At 38.0% G+C, this 17,343-nt stretch overlaps 1 protein-coding gene across 7 annotated transcripts; it reads right to left on the bottom strand.

The window, feature by feature from the left end:
• Nucleotides 1–561: 561 nt before the first annotated feature.
• On the bottom strand, nucleotides 562–9,878 carry galr1a (galanin receptor 1a). Of its 7 annotated transcripts, none has more exons than XM_029443156.1 (6): nucleotides 9,767–9,842; nucleotides 6,001–6,132; nucleotides 4,362–4,434; nucleotides 3,583–4,245; nucleotides 3,175–3,240; nucleotides 562–1,870 (listed from the first exon to the last, which is right to left on the bottom strand). In XM_029443156.1, exons 3-6 carry the CDS (start codon nucleotides 4,371–4,373, stop codon nucleotides 1,517–1,519), a joined length of 1,095 nt encoding a protein of 364 aa, XP_029299016.1. In that variant the 5' UTR covers nucleotides 4,374–4,434; nucleotides 6,001–6,132; nucleotides 9,767–9,842; the 3' UTR covers nucleotides 562–1,516. The 7 variants fall into 7 exon arrangements, with proteins under 7 accessions (XP_029299016.1, XP_029299015.1, XP_029299018.1 ...); XM_029443155.1 differs by lacking the exon at nucleotides 9,767–9,842 and adding an exon at nucleotides 8,841–9,055; XM_029443158.1 differs by lacking the exon at nucleotides 9,767–9,842 and adding an exon at nucleotides 8,841–9,055 and having other exon boundaries at nucleotides 3,583–4,060; nucleotides 4,189–4,434.
• Between the last annotated feature and the right edge of the window lie 7,465 nt (nucleotides 9,879–17,343).

The following is a 17,343-nucleotide window of genomic DNA, read 5'->3' on the forward strand; positions in this document are numbered from 1 at the left end:
AATTGAGTTGTTTGAAATATAATTTATTCATCGCTTTATATAATTAACGTTTAAGAGCACGGACACTAAGCCAGAACTTCCCATTAACAGAAGAGAGGAAAATCAAAAGTGTACATTAGTTTTGAAGCATCTGCACGTGTGACTGTGTGTGGGGTTGTGTTAAAGAGAAATAGAACAAAATTAGCCTTTTGCCATGATCTAATCCGTTCCCTGCAGACATGAATCTGCTGAACACATGATAAACATCTGATGAGATGGACGTCCCAGGCTCTGGTAGCTCAGGTGTGAACCAGCGAGGGGCTTTATTTATCCTTCACCTTTTGTCTTTGGAGACAGAATGGTTATCTGTGACGCCGTTTAAATGCTGCTTTATGTTTTACATGTACCTGATGTTCTCTGGGCCACAGTACAGTAAGTACATAGTGACTCCGCATGCAAACAATCAGAGTCTCCTCATGATGCATACATGGGAACAGAATGGTGCCTTTTGTGTTTGTCAGGGCCGTAGTTAATAAGTTATATATATATATATATATATATATGTCTATATATGAAGGTTAACTGTGGATGCATCCACTCATTTTCTTTGCTACGTCACCCCCAACATTATCATTTGGTCCCCCTGTGTTATCTTGAGTTCTTGAGGAAAACGTGGTTACAGTTAGTTATATACTGTATCAAAACATCTGTTGACAAATCTTCATACAACTCCTGCAGTATAATCCAAATCTAATTTCTCCAGTCGTAAACTCACTACTTCTCAAACACATGAATTTTTGCTAAAACCTGACAATTTAAAACGAAGCGTGAGACTGTTCTTCGCTCACTGAGGAGGCATGCGAATAACTCACGAAATCAAGGTAACACGGTGAGTAATTAATGATCAATGATGATGTTCTCCTTTAAGTCACCAGTTGCTATATTGTAGAAAGCAATCATTTAAAATAATAAACTCTGGCATTAAAAGTAATGCTCTGAAAATCTCCCATTACATGTGTGTTTTGTTCTGGCGATAGGAAGGACATTTCCGTACAGACATTTAGAAGCAGCTACATATTACATAAGTTATCCACTAGAGGGCACTGACAAGTTTTAAGTTGTAAAGTAATAGTTCAACATTTTGGAAAATACTTTTATTGGCTATCTGAGAGTTTGATGACAAAACCAAGTCGGGCTCTAAAAGGACTGTTTGTGGACAGAAGAATTTGGACGTGCAAACATGAATTTAAGCTTTTATCTTCATCTTTCTTAGAGCTCATATTGTACCTGACAGAGTCTCCCGTGGAGACAGGCCTGCCACTTACACCTACATCCGGAGTACCTTATTCATCAAATATTTTAAATGTGTGGTAAAAAATGAGCAATAGGTAATGTTATTGAGTTTGATAGAGCTCCAATACAAGCACAGCTGTTTACAGTATGTTTTAAAAAAAGAAAATAAATATATAATATATCAGTAAAGTAATTTTTTTAATCTCAAATATCAATATATGCATTGCTCTCAACACCAGCAACATTAGAGCATTTTACTGGTCTGAGAGTCATGAGCTTTGTAAGTCACACTGATGTTTGTGGACGGTGCCGTCTCCATCCTGCTGCGGAGCTCCCTGGTGTCGTTCCTGGGATACTTGCTGGACACCCGGCACCAGAAAACCTGCTTGTAGGAGTTCCTGAAGTTCTCAGACAGGAAAGCGTAGATGATGGGGTTGACGGAGGAGTTGCTGTAGGCCAAGCAGTGAGCCATCATCCTGAACCAGAAGGAGGCCTGGTTCAGGGGGAAAGAGCCAAACTCCACCCACAGGTGGACGATGTGGTGAGGCAGCCAAGACAGACAGAAGACCACGACCACCACCAGGACTGTCTGGGCAGTCTGTGGGGGTAATGATTGTTAATGTCACCAAATGTTACTGTAACTGGACAGTCTGTGGAGGAGGAGTTACATGTACGTAAGGTTAGTAAGAAGGTTTTTTCAAGTGTGATCTAAATAGTTTTCTCTCCTGTGTTTATGACCTAAGAACCATATACTGTATAAAACATGGCCGTATTACCCGTGACAACATCCATGATTAGCACCCATTAGTTGCCATTTCGAGTTTTTCTTTTTTCCCCTCTGTTGGAGCAAGTAAAATAAAATATTTGCCAAGTGAAGATTTATTGTTTTGTTGTAATGCTCATTTCAGCCACAAGAGGCTGATTGTACCACTCCCCGTGTTTTAAATAGGACTAAAATCATTCATGTTATCTTTCAGGAGAGTTTTAATTACTGCATGCACTCTAAACACAATGTATATGATGTCTAGTCAAAAGATATGACACTAATGTTACATAACTTGTTTCAACACAAGGTACAGTACATACAACAAGTGTTGTGACATCACTGCACTTCAGTCTCTTTGTGGCCGAAATGAACAACAACAACTTTTAAAAACTGATCCTGACAAAAACAAATCTAAACTTTTTTTCCCTCTTACATTTTTTTTTTAAGAAACCTCCTTTTTTTATCTGTTCAATAAATTAAGATTCGGCAGATTTTTTCCTCACTTGCCTCTCAGGGCTTCCGTAAACACGAGATAATGATTAGTAACATATAAAGTAATATAATAACAGTGAGAATTATTTTATCAATGGTCCAGTGTTGATGCTCAAATACAAGATGACAAAATGTGTGTGTTTGACTGACAAGACTTTTCACACAAGGTCACTTCTCACAAGGCCTCTTCACTTATATGTTCAGTGATCTAGAACAGAAGGATTCATTTTCTATCAATTTATGAGAAAGAAAAGAAGCAAATCCTCACATTTGGGAAACTGAAACCAGCTATTTATTTTTTGCCATTTTGATCGAAAAATTAAACGACTGATTGATTATCAAAATCGTTGCAGATACCTTCTTTTTTTTTAATCAAACTAATCAATTAATCATTTCAGCTTTATAGGCAAATCCACAGGGTGCAGCCATTTCTTCAGTGAGCATTGTGCACACTTGCCTTTCAAGCACCATCACAGCACCTAACCCATCATTAAGCCGTCAGTCATCAGCGAAGCATTCCCACATGTTTCACACATTTCCAGTGACATGATAATTAATAATAATAATAATAATAATAATAATAATAATAATAATAATAATAATAATAACATGTTGCAGAGAGAAGGAAATAAACTCTCACCAACCTTCTTTTTGGAGAGCTCAGATTTTTTGGAAACATTCTTCAGCTTTTTGTGCAGATGGTTTACAACCTGCAATAATAAAAGTATATAAAAGGTGGTGGCTGTCGTCTTCAATTAGTTCTTTCTTTTCTCCAATAACAAAAACAAATCCAACACAATAAAATCAATGCAACACCAGCTATCACATAGTTGAACATATTAAGGACTCGTGTCAGCTACTTGGACAGATAATGTTTCATTTGTCAATTCCAACACAGTAGACAATTAGAAATGACTTTCATGGAGATTAAAGCCACCATTTTGCATCATGTTTAACTTTGATGGCATGTACATTTGCTCTGTGCTTATTCCAAACTTTGAACATCTGTTAATCTTATGCGCATTCATTCACTCTGATTCATGCGTACCCACCTTTGCGTAGCAGACAGATATCAAAGTGAGAGGCAGGAGGTATCCGAAAACAAAAGTGCACATCACGTAGACCTTCCTCTGGTGATCCGGCCAAACCTCCCAGCAGAAAGTGCTGTTGTCCTCCCGCTCCACGATGCTCTGGTAGTGCGCAACAGGCGCTGCCATGGCCAGAGACAAGATCCAGATCAGCACCACTCCGAGCATGGCATGCCTCCCCACTCGGATGGACGAGGATTTCCTGGCGTGGACGATGGCCACGTAACGGTCCACGGACATCGCCGACAGAGTGAAAATACTGACCAGCATGGAAACGGTGAAGAAATAGTGGATGAACTTGCAGATGAAAGCTCCCAGCACCCATGTGGGCAGCATGTAGATGGTGGACTGGAAGGGGACGCAGAAGAGCAGGTAGGACAGGTCCGCCACGCTCAGGTTGAGGATGAAGATGTTCGTTGTGCTCCTCGGTTGTCCCGGTTTACTGCGCGCCAGCACCGTGATCACCATGGTGTTCCCAAGCACCCCGAGGATAAAGATAAGTCCAAATATCAGAAGAGAAATAAAGTTATCTACACCCACCCCCAGTATAGGTTTAGCTGGCAGCCTCACAGTGTTGGTGTTGAACGGCTGACTTTGGTTTTCCATGTGTAGCTCCATCTTTTTCCACTATTGAAGAATAATGACATGTTGGTGTAAAAGATGCATATTCTCCACGTGAAGCTGAGAATGGATTTTCTCTTCAATAATGGCTGGATGGAGCTCGTGCGTATGCAAACTGCTACCTTCCTTCCCATGCAACGTCACCATGCTGTGCGCAACAGATCCCACCAATACCTTTCCACCGCTTCCAGTGACCTGCAGCCAGTCGAATGGGGAGAAGCAGAAATCCTCTTATGCAGCCAACAACGTCAACAAGCCAGTTCATCAAGCATCCAGTTTCACGTTATTAAAACAAATACATAAACACATGTTGACACATAATGCATTTTCATTCATGGATGTGTTCTCATACATAATGTAACATATGGTAAATATTTGGCTATTTTTTATTAGTACATGAAAAGTGGCAATAGTTCATGTGTTCTGCAATAAATGTGTTAAAATGCAAACTCAATATATTCCACAATGCATTGTCAATTATTACCTTCATATTAGATTACCCTCCCTATGTGCAGGTTTGATATAGTCCACCTTCAGTATGTTTTTCATATTTTTATTGAAATGTTTCTATATTCTTGTGTTTTGCAGTTATTTGCCTGTATTTTTATTTCCTCTTAATATGTTTATTTTATACATTTGGTTTTTGTCCGGTCTCACTGTCTGCATCAGTTATTCATCAATAATTCATAATTTTTCACAATAAGCTTGATCATAATATATTAGCTATATGCAGTGTACATACAGTATATATTAATTCATATATAATTGCTCATCTATAAATAAATGTGTATTCCAAATATACTGTATATACTATTTCAGTTTAATCTGGATTATTCTGGCGACGGGGTTGGCAGAATTAGTTTTGCACATCGAGTTGCATTATGGGAAGTGTAGGATCCAGCATTTCTTTGCCTTACCAATAATAAGAATGACAAGTCAGGATATCTTGGCCTCAGCTGCACAAGACCTTGAATGTTTGTACAGAATTCCATGACAATCCATCCAAAAATTGTTGAGATCCCTCAGAAGTCTCCCAAATGTATGGAAGTGCAAAAGGAAATTTGTGGATTTGCCTTTTAATTTTCCTGGAAATAACATTAAGATTTGTATCCTTCTGAAATTGACTTTTCTTAAGGTTCAAATACTAAACATATAAGTGAACGTGCACAGACTTAGCTAGGAAATACTTTGTCCTCAGCCTTCCGCCTGTGTGGTTTTCTCTGACCAGGTGTCGGAACAGCTGTATTCTCATTATGCAAGTATGTGAGTCTCAGGCCGACAACCGATAACCATCTGGAAATGACGACGGGGATGATGCTCATGCTATGTAACCTGAGAGCAAAGGTTGATGTTATCGTGGGGCCCACTTGTCCTCAGAAGATTGTACACATTTAAAGCTGTTATTGTTGATACGTCTGCTTAATTTGCTGGTGTTATTGAGGTCAATTCAACACAGATGCTGAACTCATTAAAAACCTGAGGATTATGAAGATAATGATGGCTATGATGATGATGATGATGATGAAGCTTTGAAAATGAATAGCAGTCATGATACCACAGGCTCATTATACTTTGGGGATTCTGCCGTTTGTTTCGTAATTGGTTCATGTCCTGTGTAGTCGGAAGTTTCCATGGCAACTCTTGACTCCATCAACCGTGATGCATTCCATTTTTTAAAGAAATATATAAATTACTGCAGAATCGTGACAATGTCATATCTGTGTTTAGAAATATAGATTGAGTTAATTGTTCGTTACATACTTGCCGCTGTCCGTGGTGCTGAAATATTTCAGCGCATCTGCCATCAGCTCATATCACAAAACCAGTGTCAGGTTATCAGTCCATTTAGGAATTAGATCCCTCATATCTGTAGAGTTGTGCACTGAAGGTGCTCTTAAAGAGGAAAACAACAGAAAAGACAACATTATTCAGGCACTGAAGGTCTTATGTGAGCGAATAAACTTTATTTGGTGTATGTGTTTATCTGGTGTACCAAGTTTCATCCATCTGTTTTCATTATGTATGCCCTTGTGAAGACCTTGCAAGGTCAGAACTAATATGTCTGACAAAAAAAGCCTTAATATGTTAATATTATTAATACATTAATATGTTTTTGCTTTGACTAAGAATATTTACTGAATATTATATGTTTATACTTGCTTTTCTTTGAAACGTTTTTTTATTAAAGCTGAGGTAGGCAACATAAACAACGAACATGGCTATTGTTAGTACTCGGGAGGGAGGTAGGTAGACAGGTAGGTAGGTAGGGAGGGAGGGAGGTAGGTAGGGAGGGAGGTAGGTAGATAGGTAGATAGGTAGATAGGTAGGTAGGTAGGGAGGGAGGTAGGTAGGTAGGTAGGTAGATAGATAGGGAGGGAGGGAGGTAGGTAGGGAGGGAGGTAGGTAGATAGGTAGATAGGTAGGTAGGGATGGAGGTAGGTAGATAGGTAGATAGGTAGGTAGGTAGGTAGATAGATAGGGAGGGAGGGAGGTAGGTAGGGAGGGAGGTAGGTAGGTAGATAGATAGATAGATAGGTAGGGAGGGAGGGAGGGAGGTAGGTAGATAGGTAGATAGGTAGATAGATAGATAGATAGATAGATAGATAGAGAGATAGAGAGATAGATAGATAGATAGAGAGATAGATAGATAGATAGATAGATAGATAGATAGATAGATAGACAGGTAGGGAGGTAGGGAGGTAGGTAGTTGGACAGGTAGGTAGGTAGACAGGTAGGCAGGTAGGTAGGTACACTTGGTTTGGCTTATTTGAAGCTATTGTTCTGCACTAAGATGATTTCACCTGTTTGAAGCTAATGTACTTGCAAGATTCTTGCTGTTCAGAGTTGTATTCTCATGATTGTTTGCACTTATTGTCGCTTTGGACAAAAGCGTCAGCTAAATTAACTGTAATGTCATGTAATCCAATTATTGCATGCTGGCCAAATGAAATTACTGGACGGGTTTACTACAGTACTGCACCGCTTGAATTCTTAATTAGTGATATAGTTGCCGCCACATCATTCAGGAAAGTTTATCACAGGTTGCCAGCTCAGCTCCCCAAAAGTCCCAAACCACCAGACCATTAGATTTGATATGAAGCAGAAGTTGAAGTTGAGCACATTCATTGTGGGAAGCCAACAAAGAAAGAGAATTATATTTTTCAGATCTCTGAACAATTAGTTTGCTTTTTACAACAGATTGGAATTTCTAATTTATTCAAGCCAATTGAACGAGTTTTGGCACATGTGCGTAAAAGAGTTAAGTACAATTCTTTACAATCTGCACAATAAGAAGTTGCACATGGCTTGTTGATCAAAACGGATGAGTTGATTATCAGTGAAATTGTCTTCGCAACTTTTAAACATAATTTCATTGTTACAGCCATCACATGCAAAATGATCCATTCAATTACCAACATCCATCAGACATACTGATAGTATATACATATCTATGACATGAAACTTGCTAGATTGGCAAATTACAGGCCAGGTGACCGTAATGAAGTAGGATGGATGTTTCTCTTCACTGTATATGACTTCACATGAAAGAACAAAGCTGAATGTTCTGTTTACAGCACACGTGACACATTGCTACACAAACACATTTACTGTATACATACAAATATGTATTGTTCTGTGTACTACAGTAATGTATGTATGCACAGTATTGAGTTGACTTTTCCCATTAAAAATCTTTCCCTGCTGTTGAAATGGGAACATAAAAAGCTCAGTGCAATACACAATAGTACATGTTGTGTGTGAGTTACTACCTTATATAGTTAATATAGTATAATATAGTTATGATGAAACAGTAGTGACAAGTGCACTTACAGTTAAGATATTGTTAAGACTGTTTCAAAACTGGGTGGTGGTGACCTAGTGGTACGACTTCCAAATACAACACCAGAAGGTTGTGAGTTCAATACCAGGACTGTCACCATTGTGCCCCCGAGCAAGGGGGCACAATCCCTAAGTTGCTCCAGGGAGATAGTCCCTGTAGTTAGTTCACTGTAAGTCGCTCTGGATAAGAGCGTCTGCTAAATGACGTGTGAAAATAATGCAATAAAAACTAACAAACTGTAATGATAATTTCCACAATCAACAACAACAACAACAAACAAAAATGCTTCTAAAATAAATCAGTGAAGAACATAAAACAGAACAAACAGAACACATCTGGGTACAGTCCTTGCGATCAGAGATTGAACCCACTTGGCAAACCAGGCTTTGTCTGACTCTTTCAATAGTGAAGGACCATCCTTCAAGCGTCAACAAAGCCTGTCAATGCCAGTCCAATTTCTTGTTTGGATACACACTGTGGTAGAGACCACATGCCTCCTATAATAAACGCAGCTGGGGAGATTCTGGAAGCTGCTTATACAGCCACTCTCCAATACTATTGATTACTGTTTTCCAAAGAAAAGAAACAAAAGAACATCCCCAAATCAAATGAAGTAAAACACCGGCTTCATTTTGAACTTCAAACAGTAATTAATGTAATTAAAGTAATTAATTAATGAAAACCTTCACAGCGCACAAAATACCAGCCTTCCTCCATTTTCCTAGAGAGTGAAAAAACTTTACGTCTTCCAAAATCTTACCCTGTCACCTGCTGTCTGTGGCCAATCAGGCAGGATCTCTGGAATTAGTACCACTTTGTCCCAGGTGGCATCAATCGCTGCTCACTTGGAGCTAAATGATACTCAATTTTGCTTTGACAAAAAATATTAATCAAATGCACTCTCTCAAGAGGCATAAACAAAACATAGATATTGTTAGTGAAGTTGATAAACAAGTAAACTTTGCCTTCTTTGGACCTGACTAACATTACAGCAGAAGAAATGACAAACAAAGACATTTTAAAGGGGCAGTGCACTGCTTCTTCTTAAAGGGCCTAGGCAGAGAAGCTCATATAAATGTGTAGATAGATGAGTGAGAGCAATGTACGCCTTTCTCTAATGCCTGGTTCAGACGACAGAGATATCAACAGGTTATAGCTCGGCCCGGCCGTTGTTCAGATCAGGAACGACAACGGCATCAGTAGATTGTTTTATCTCGTGTAGTGTGTTATAGTAGACGACAACCTATGACACTTCTTTGACCAAAAGTGGTCTTTATTTGTAAACATGGCGAGGCGAAAGAGGAACGATGACATTACGTCTGTCTCTCGGCCAAGTCACGGCAAGAGTTTATGACTAATCGCCTTATCTGACACAGTGACTATCGAAACAGACACAAATATTGTGTCGTCTGAACCCCGCATAAGCAGACGTACCAACATTGACTCAAGGAAATTACCTTTTGGGAGTGAGTAAATAGGCTTCATGATGGTATATTTTATATACCATGTATAACTGACTTGATACAGACACATGACGAAGAGGAGAAGTCACAAAGAAAGCCATTGCAGAAGACTAATGAAGTCCTAAAGCACAGAATCACAACGCTCTCACTGTTTCAGCTTGACGATATCATATCAGTGTCAGTGCATTCTCTCTCTCCCACCTCTGCGATCTTCTTTACGAACCTTGTTAGAAACATGAGAAGATACGCTGCTCTGGACCCTGCTGCTCTCAGATGGTTAGCCCTTTAGCGCAGAGTTGTTGTTACCATGACACTGAGCCATGAGAGGAGACCACAGCAACAGCACATCCAATTACCCCAATCACTTCAAATGGATCCACCTTGCTTGCTAAATAGCTGTGAGCCACAGATGCCGTTGACAGACCACGGTGTTTGTTCTGTTTTCTTTTGTTTTGGTCAGACTTACAAACTTACAGACTTAGATAGTGATGGTTGTTTTTGAGTCTGAGGGATGCAGAGGATGATAATATCACTTAAAGTCTGTTACTTATCAATCTTCAGTGTCAGTTTAAAGTGTAAGTTTAATGACCGTTTTCAAAATGTTATTCTGCAAAAACTATTTTTTTCTATTTCTTTACTTTGTTTTCACATTGTGGACTCTGTAGAGAATACATTTATTTCTCAAATTTGTTCTCATAATACCAGACATGTCTTTGTTTATACAAAATGATATAGTGCCTCAGATATAGTGCCTTATAGATCACAGAGATCACATTGTCAAGATGTAACTGTTGATGCTCCGTTCTGTGTGATTCCTGTAGCAAAGAATGTTCGAACCATCGGAGAACTTCAAGCTGAAATATATATATCTATATATATATAGATATATATATATATATATCACCTCAACGCAAAGCACTTAGCAGCTAGCTCGGAGCTAGCTAGCACCGCCCCTGATGCTAAAGTGAGCGACCCGTCTCGTCATCTCTCGATCAGGCGTTCAGATGCAGAATGAGTCACATTAACAACTCCATCACGAAATGTATTGCAATGGACTGCAGGTGGTAGAGGACAGGGGGCTAACGGAGGCTTTACAGATGGCGTCACATGACACAACTTTTAAACATAGTGTTTATTGTGTAATGAAAGATGTTAGGCCCGATTTCAAATTGCACTTTATGTCAAACTGATGGTCTCTGTTGTCTAAGATAATTGTGGCATACAAGATATTGGAGAAATAGTATTGAAATAAAAGACATGTTGACCCGTTTATAATGCTACTGATCAGTCCTAATCAGAATGTCTTCATAATCAAGCACAGATAAATAAAAGTACAAAGTATAAACAGCTAAATGTACTTAAAGTATTTAAGCGAAAGTACTTGTTGGGCAGAATGGTTCATATTTATTTTTATATATTATTGAAATAACTAATATATATATATATATATATATATATAAAGAGTATATATATATGTATAAATACCTAATATATATATATATATATAAGTATATATAAGTATATATATATATATATATATATAACAGTATATATATAACAGTATATATATATATATATATATATATATATATATATATATATATATATGTATAAATACCTAACCCTATTATGCTTTCACACGAGAGCAGCATTTTAATGTCTAGCTGATGGAGGTGGAGCACATTTAAAATCCTTTATTTACTGTTGAATAGTTTAAGATAAAGCACAGTATCATATTATAAATTAATATATAAATTGATCTTATATAGTTAATATATCTTGATCTGTACAGTCACTAAAGCTGTGGGGAAAATGCAGTGGAGTAAAACTGTGTTATATATAGAAATATAAAGTGACATGAAATTTGAATTCTCGGGTAAAGTCAAATCTGCTTAAGCTAAATGCAGCCAAGCCAAGCATTTGTATGGCACAGCAAGCCAGATATGTGTGTGTATTATTTTGAGTTCTTTTGACCCTGTAAGTCAGAGAGGTGTTGATTATCATTAAGTCAAATTAGCACCTCTCGAGCACAGTGTCAGTGGAATGAAGTAAATGTGATTGTCAGGCTCTTTAGAAGCGTATTGGTGTTTATGATATTTTGTCCACTTGCTGTACGTTCCTACACAACGCAGTTCCTCACACCAGCAGTAGAGGGCGTGAGGGAGGTTTGCCTCCACATGCAAACATTTACAATGTGACTCATCTTCCTTGAGTGACACTGTGTCACCTGCAATACAAACAGGTCTGATGTCACATGGCGTCTGAAGCCAGAGGACATTTATTTTTAAACATTCATTTGCTGCAGATAAATGTGTTACGTGTGTGTACTCAGTGTCACACACACACACACACACACACACACACACACACACACACACACACACACACATAAATAAATACTGCGAGCTGCAGGACAAGCCGCGCCTGGACACTGAGCTACTGAAGAAAATGCAGATTAAATTGTTTTGCTCAGTCACAAATACCCACTTCCATATTCTGTACATGCAACATTCTGCAGGAGGGAACATGGCGGCTCATAAAGTATTAAAGTGAAATATTAATTTGTGCTGGGAACATTTGATTTTCAAACATGTCATCGGAAGTTACTTTTTCTAAATGTCAAACACACCTTCAGCTGAGAAATGCATACAGTTGTGAAGACAACATGTTCTCACAGGTTACTGGAGGTGCAGTTAATAAAAACATAATGCAGTGCTTTTAAATGGAAAAAACATGTGTTTGTGTGTTTCACGAGCAGTCCTGGTGGAAACCCGGGTGAACTCCAGACGAGTTGAAGGTTACAGAGTTCCATTAGCAGAAATACCTTTTTAAGAAAAAGAAGCGCTTCTCTGCACACTGAATTTGCATTTAGCATGCTGACGTTAGCATTTAGAGCATGGCTGTTCATCTTTAGTTATGAATATTAATGTACCTCAAATGTATGTGGGGAAAAAAAGAAGGAAGAGAGGAATCTGAGGAGACGTCTCATTGAGTCCTTTTGGTCCGATGCGTCCGCCTAAAGAATGCTAACACAAATGCTTTTATATGATTGTCTACAGAATCTCAGCATTAAAGTCATTCTAATTTGTAGATTATGTTTTACCAGATTTTGTGCAATACTTTCATCTCCATGTTTTTTCTCATTCCACTCATGTTTTACAGTAAACAGTGAAGCATGCTGCTTATGTTTTCAGGTATGTTTTCCAAATATGTTCTTTGGACATGCATTTTACACCTGAATATGTTTTTCTCTGTTGAGAAAAGACGATGCCAGCGCTGCAGTTGTTCGATGTGTTGGAATAAATGGAAACAACAGGCGATCAGCCCAGTACCTCCAACTTCAATCATCGCCAGCACAGCGAGTGAAACCTGTGAAATGTTTTTTGGCATTAGAGTTGAAAATATTGCCAAATTGTATTACTACAAAAACAATAAGACTGCACATGTATTATAGAGCAGGCCATCTGATGAGGAAAACTACTGTAAGCTTTCATATAAAATCTTCTTCTTCTGTAAGAATCTTGTTGTGTTCAGTGACCTTGGTTGCATATTAACAAGGAGCATGTGGTGGGCTTCCAGTACTGAGAGATTTATTCTTTTCATAAATGACAGAAAGCTCGGATATGAAAGCATCATGGTCACAAACATTTACTGATCCACGATGCTCACCTGCAGCACCTACTGTCTTTTAGTGCCCCAGGTGCATAATAGGACAGGAGATTTGTGAGAATGCATCTGTGAATCTCATGAAAACGAAGCAAATTGCATTTACAAATTGTTTCACAGGTGCAAGGCAAAAGAACGAGTGAGAAAAGAAAGAGATGTGTTTATGCACCTGAGACTCTAACTGTCATAAACTGTCTTTAGTTTAAACATGTTATGGACAAATATTAAAGTGAGAAAATGAAAAACTAGAAGTACGTTATGTCTAAAATTCCATGTATTACAGAATAAATCCCCAAATGCCTGAAATGTGTAGTGTGTCATGCTTTTCTTTCACATATCTGATGGTGTAGTGAACCTCTAAAGGTGAATGCAAAGTCATAGAAGTGAAAAAAAGAGATCATCAGTCTGTAACTTCTCTCCCTTCTGTCATTTAAAATCAGAACAAATCTCCTATTTGCAATCCTTTATGCACAGCAGCGGAGGCTCAAAAATATCATCTGGGCCTCCGTTTGAAACAAGAGAGCATGATATTGTTGCGATGCTAAACAAGTGATAGCATTATGCTCGAGCCCTGCGTGGCAGGTCCTGCCAAATGTTGATGGAATCGTTGGCTTTCGACCACCAAGACATTTGCATTGAGTTGTTTACCAGCCAAAAGGATTGCTGTGAGGACGCACTGTGGGAAAAGAAACCATTCACATCTCAAGGCTGATCCTATTAGCTAAAACAATGGGAGACAATGAAGACACAAAATGCGTCAGAAAATCAACAGTACTGTACATTTTCAGTTCAGTTCTGTTTTCTCTGCTTCAAAAGGACTGGGTCTTTATTTATAATACAAACGTAAGTTCTACACAATTAGATGTTGTTTGATCAGAAGGAGGAAGTGCAGAGACTTTTCTTGGCACGAGCGTCCACTGAATGGTGACATCAGCTGCTGAGCATCATACTTATGTTGTCATCTATAAGCTGCAGGGGCTGGATGCTACGCGAAGAGGTCATCCAGGGTGACAAAGACACAAAGCAACACAAAGCTTTTCACTCTCAAAGACAATTATGGGATAGAGTCATGTATTTCTCCATTACCTTTAGTCACTGTCATCCCTGCTGGAGCTTTTGAAAAACAAGTAGAACAAAGCAATTCGACACTTCAAAAATCAACTTATGTAAATATTATCTGCAGACTTCAAGGCTTTAAAGCTTTCATGAGAGAAATGTGCTTCTTCAGTGACAGAAAATCTGTTAGTTGTTTGAAAAAAACAACCCTGTGTTTAACAGCATCTTTCAAGGGCATACTGATTTGTTCTGACTGAAGAACAAGTTTGAAGCATTTCATCACTTTGACTGCTGTTGATAGCTGCTCCTTTCTCAGCACAACTGCACTAAACTCCTGCCACCACGAATGGATAGATAGATAGATAGATAGATAGATAGATAGATAGAGAGAGAGAGAGAGAGAGAGAGAGAGAGAGAGAGAGAGAGAGAGAGAGAGAGAGAGAGAGAGAGAGAGAGAGATAGATAGATAGATAGATAGAGAGATATATAGATAGATAGATAGATAGATAGATAGATAGATAGATAGATAGATAGATAGATAGATAGATAGATAGATAGATAGATAGAGAGATAGATAGATAGATAGAGAGATATATAGATAGATAGATAGATAGATAGATAGATAGATAGATAGATAGATAGATAGATAGATAGATAGATAGATAGATAGATAGATAAGAGATAGATGAGATAGATAGAGAGATAGATAGATAGATAGATAGCTAGGATCGATAGATAGATAGATAGAATGATAGATAGCTAGATAGATAGATAGATAGAGAGAGAGAGATAGGAGGAGATAGATAGATCGATAGATAGATAGATAGATAGATAGAGAGCGAGATTAGATAGATAGATAGCATAGATTAGATAGATTAGATAGATAGATAGATAGATAGATAGATAGATAGATAGATTTAGATAGATAGATTAGATAGCTAAGATAGATAAGGATTAGATAGATAGATAGATAGATAGATCGATAGAATAAACATAACAATTAGTACAAGATTAGGACAGAATAAGAGCATTCAAATATCACAGTGTTGATGTAAATGGGGCTTACAGTACCATATAAATAGCAGAATTAAATCATATGTAATATAGGGCTGAAGTACCATTATAAAAATAGCTGAATTAAAATAGCAGATAAAATAGTATAAAATAACATTGGAATTCATGCCTAGTTTCCCTATCTGTGCCGTACTTAACGACCCTACTGCCTTGAAACCACATTCATCACACCATTCTTGTAATTGTTTTAAACTATCAGAGCCATATTTTGAAAGCATGAGATCAACAATGGGCCCCTGTGGCCCTTCAACTGGTTTACTCCCTTCGGTTAAAGCCAGTTTTTCTCCAATACATATTTATCAGAGAAACTTCCTCTTGTTCCCGTGGTAACTATTTCAAGTCAGAAGTAACTTTTAGATCTCAGGCTTTTAAAAAATACACACTCTGAAATGTATCTCAGTTACCTTTACACATTCAATGTTAAACCAGGCATAGCAAATATTTCTGAACTTATTTAAATTAGTTTAAAGTGGCACCATTAAAAGGCTAAGATAAAAAGATAGAAAATATCACTATTAAAAGACTAAAGTAAAGAGATATAAAATATCACTATTAAAAGGCTAAAGTAAAGAGATATAAAATATCACTATTAAAAGGCTAAAGTAAAGAGATATAAAATATCACTATTAAAAGGCTAAAGTAAAGAGATATAAAATATCACCATTAAAAGGCTAAAGTAAAGAGATATAAAATATCACTATTAAAAGGCTAAAGTAAAAAGATATGTTTTTAGTTTACTTGTGAAGATATTGAGCGAGCTTGCCTCCCTAATGTCTGCAGGTAAAGTGTTCCATAGCTTTGGTGCATAATTGCTAAAGGCTGTATCCCCAATTTTCTTTTGGATGTTTCTGGAACATTTAATAAACCAGTAGTGGATGATCGTAATGTTCTTGGAGGCACATAGTTGATTAGAGAGTTGGCAGTGTAACTTGGTGCGGTTCCGTTTAGGGCTTTGTATACAAGAAGGAGGACCTTAAAGTCAATTCTAAAAGTTACTGGAAGCCAGTGTAGAGCGGCTAACACTGGACTGATGTGGTCTCTCCTCTTGGTTCTAGTCAGCAGCCTCGCTGCAGCGTTTTGGATGAGCTGAAGTCTCTCTGTTGTTTTTTTTGGGAGGCCGGTAAAGAGTGCATTACAGTAATCGAGTCGGCTTGAGATAAAAGCATGGATTAGTTTTTCAGCATCCTTTTGATTTATAAATTGTCTGATTTGAGCTATATTTCTAAGGTGGAAGAAGGATGTTTTGTCACCTTGTTTATGTGGGATTTAAAGCTTAGATCTGAGTCTATAATAACACCAAGACTTGTAACTTCAGGTTTAATCCAAGGAGTAAGTTTCCCATTGTTATTCAGCATCATCTCTCTTTTTGTTACAGGATCTACTAGTAGGATTTCAGTTTTGTTCTCATTTCATTTTAAGAAATTATTGCTTATCCATTTATTTATTGCTGACAGACAGGTGGTGATGGAGTTAATAGCTGTAGTATCATTTGGTTCAGCAGAGATGTACAGCTGTGTGTAATCCGCGTAGCTATGGAAGCACACATTGTGTTCACTAATGATGTCCCCCAGTGGTAGCATGTATAGGGAGAACAGTAATGGACCGAGGCAGCTCCCTTGTGGAACTCCAAAGTGGGCATCATGCTTCTCCAATGATCCATGATCTCCAAGCCTGACAAAATACTTTCTCCCTTTGATATATGTTCTGAACCAGTTTAATACACAGTCAGAAAGACCAACCAGTTTTTCTAGACGATTAATTAGGATGTCACGGTCGATCGTGTCAAATACTCCGCTCAGGTCTAGCAGGATAAGAATTGAGACCTTGTTTGTGTCAGAGTTTAATTAGTCAGAGCAGTTTCTGTACTGTGGCAGGCTCTGAAGCCTGATTGAAATTCCTCCAGGATGTTGTTTTCTTTAAGAAAGGAGTTTATTTGGACCGTGACTGTTTCTTCTAGTATTTTGCTGATGAATGGAAGGTTATAGTTGGTCAGCGTATTACTGT

Source organism: Cottoperca gobio, chromosome 11 (assembly GCF_900634415.1).
Source record: "Cottoperca gobio chromosome 11, fCotGob3.1, whole genome shotgun sequence".
Lineage (NCBI taxonomy): Eukaryota > Metazoa > Chordata > Actinopteri > Perciformes > Bovichtidae > Cottoperca > Cottoperca gobio.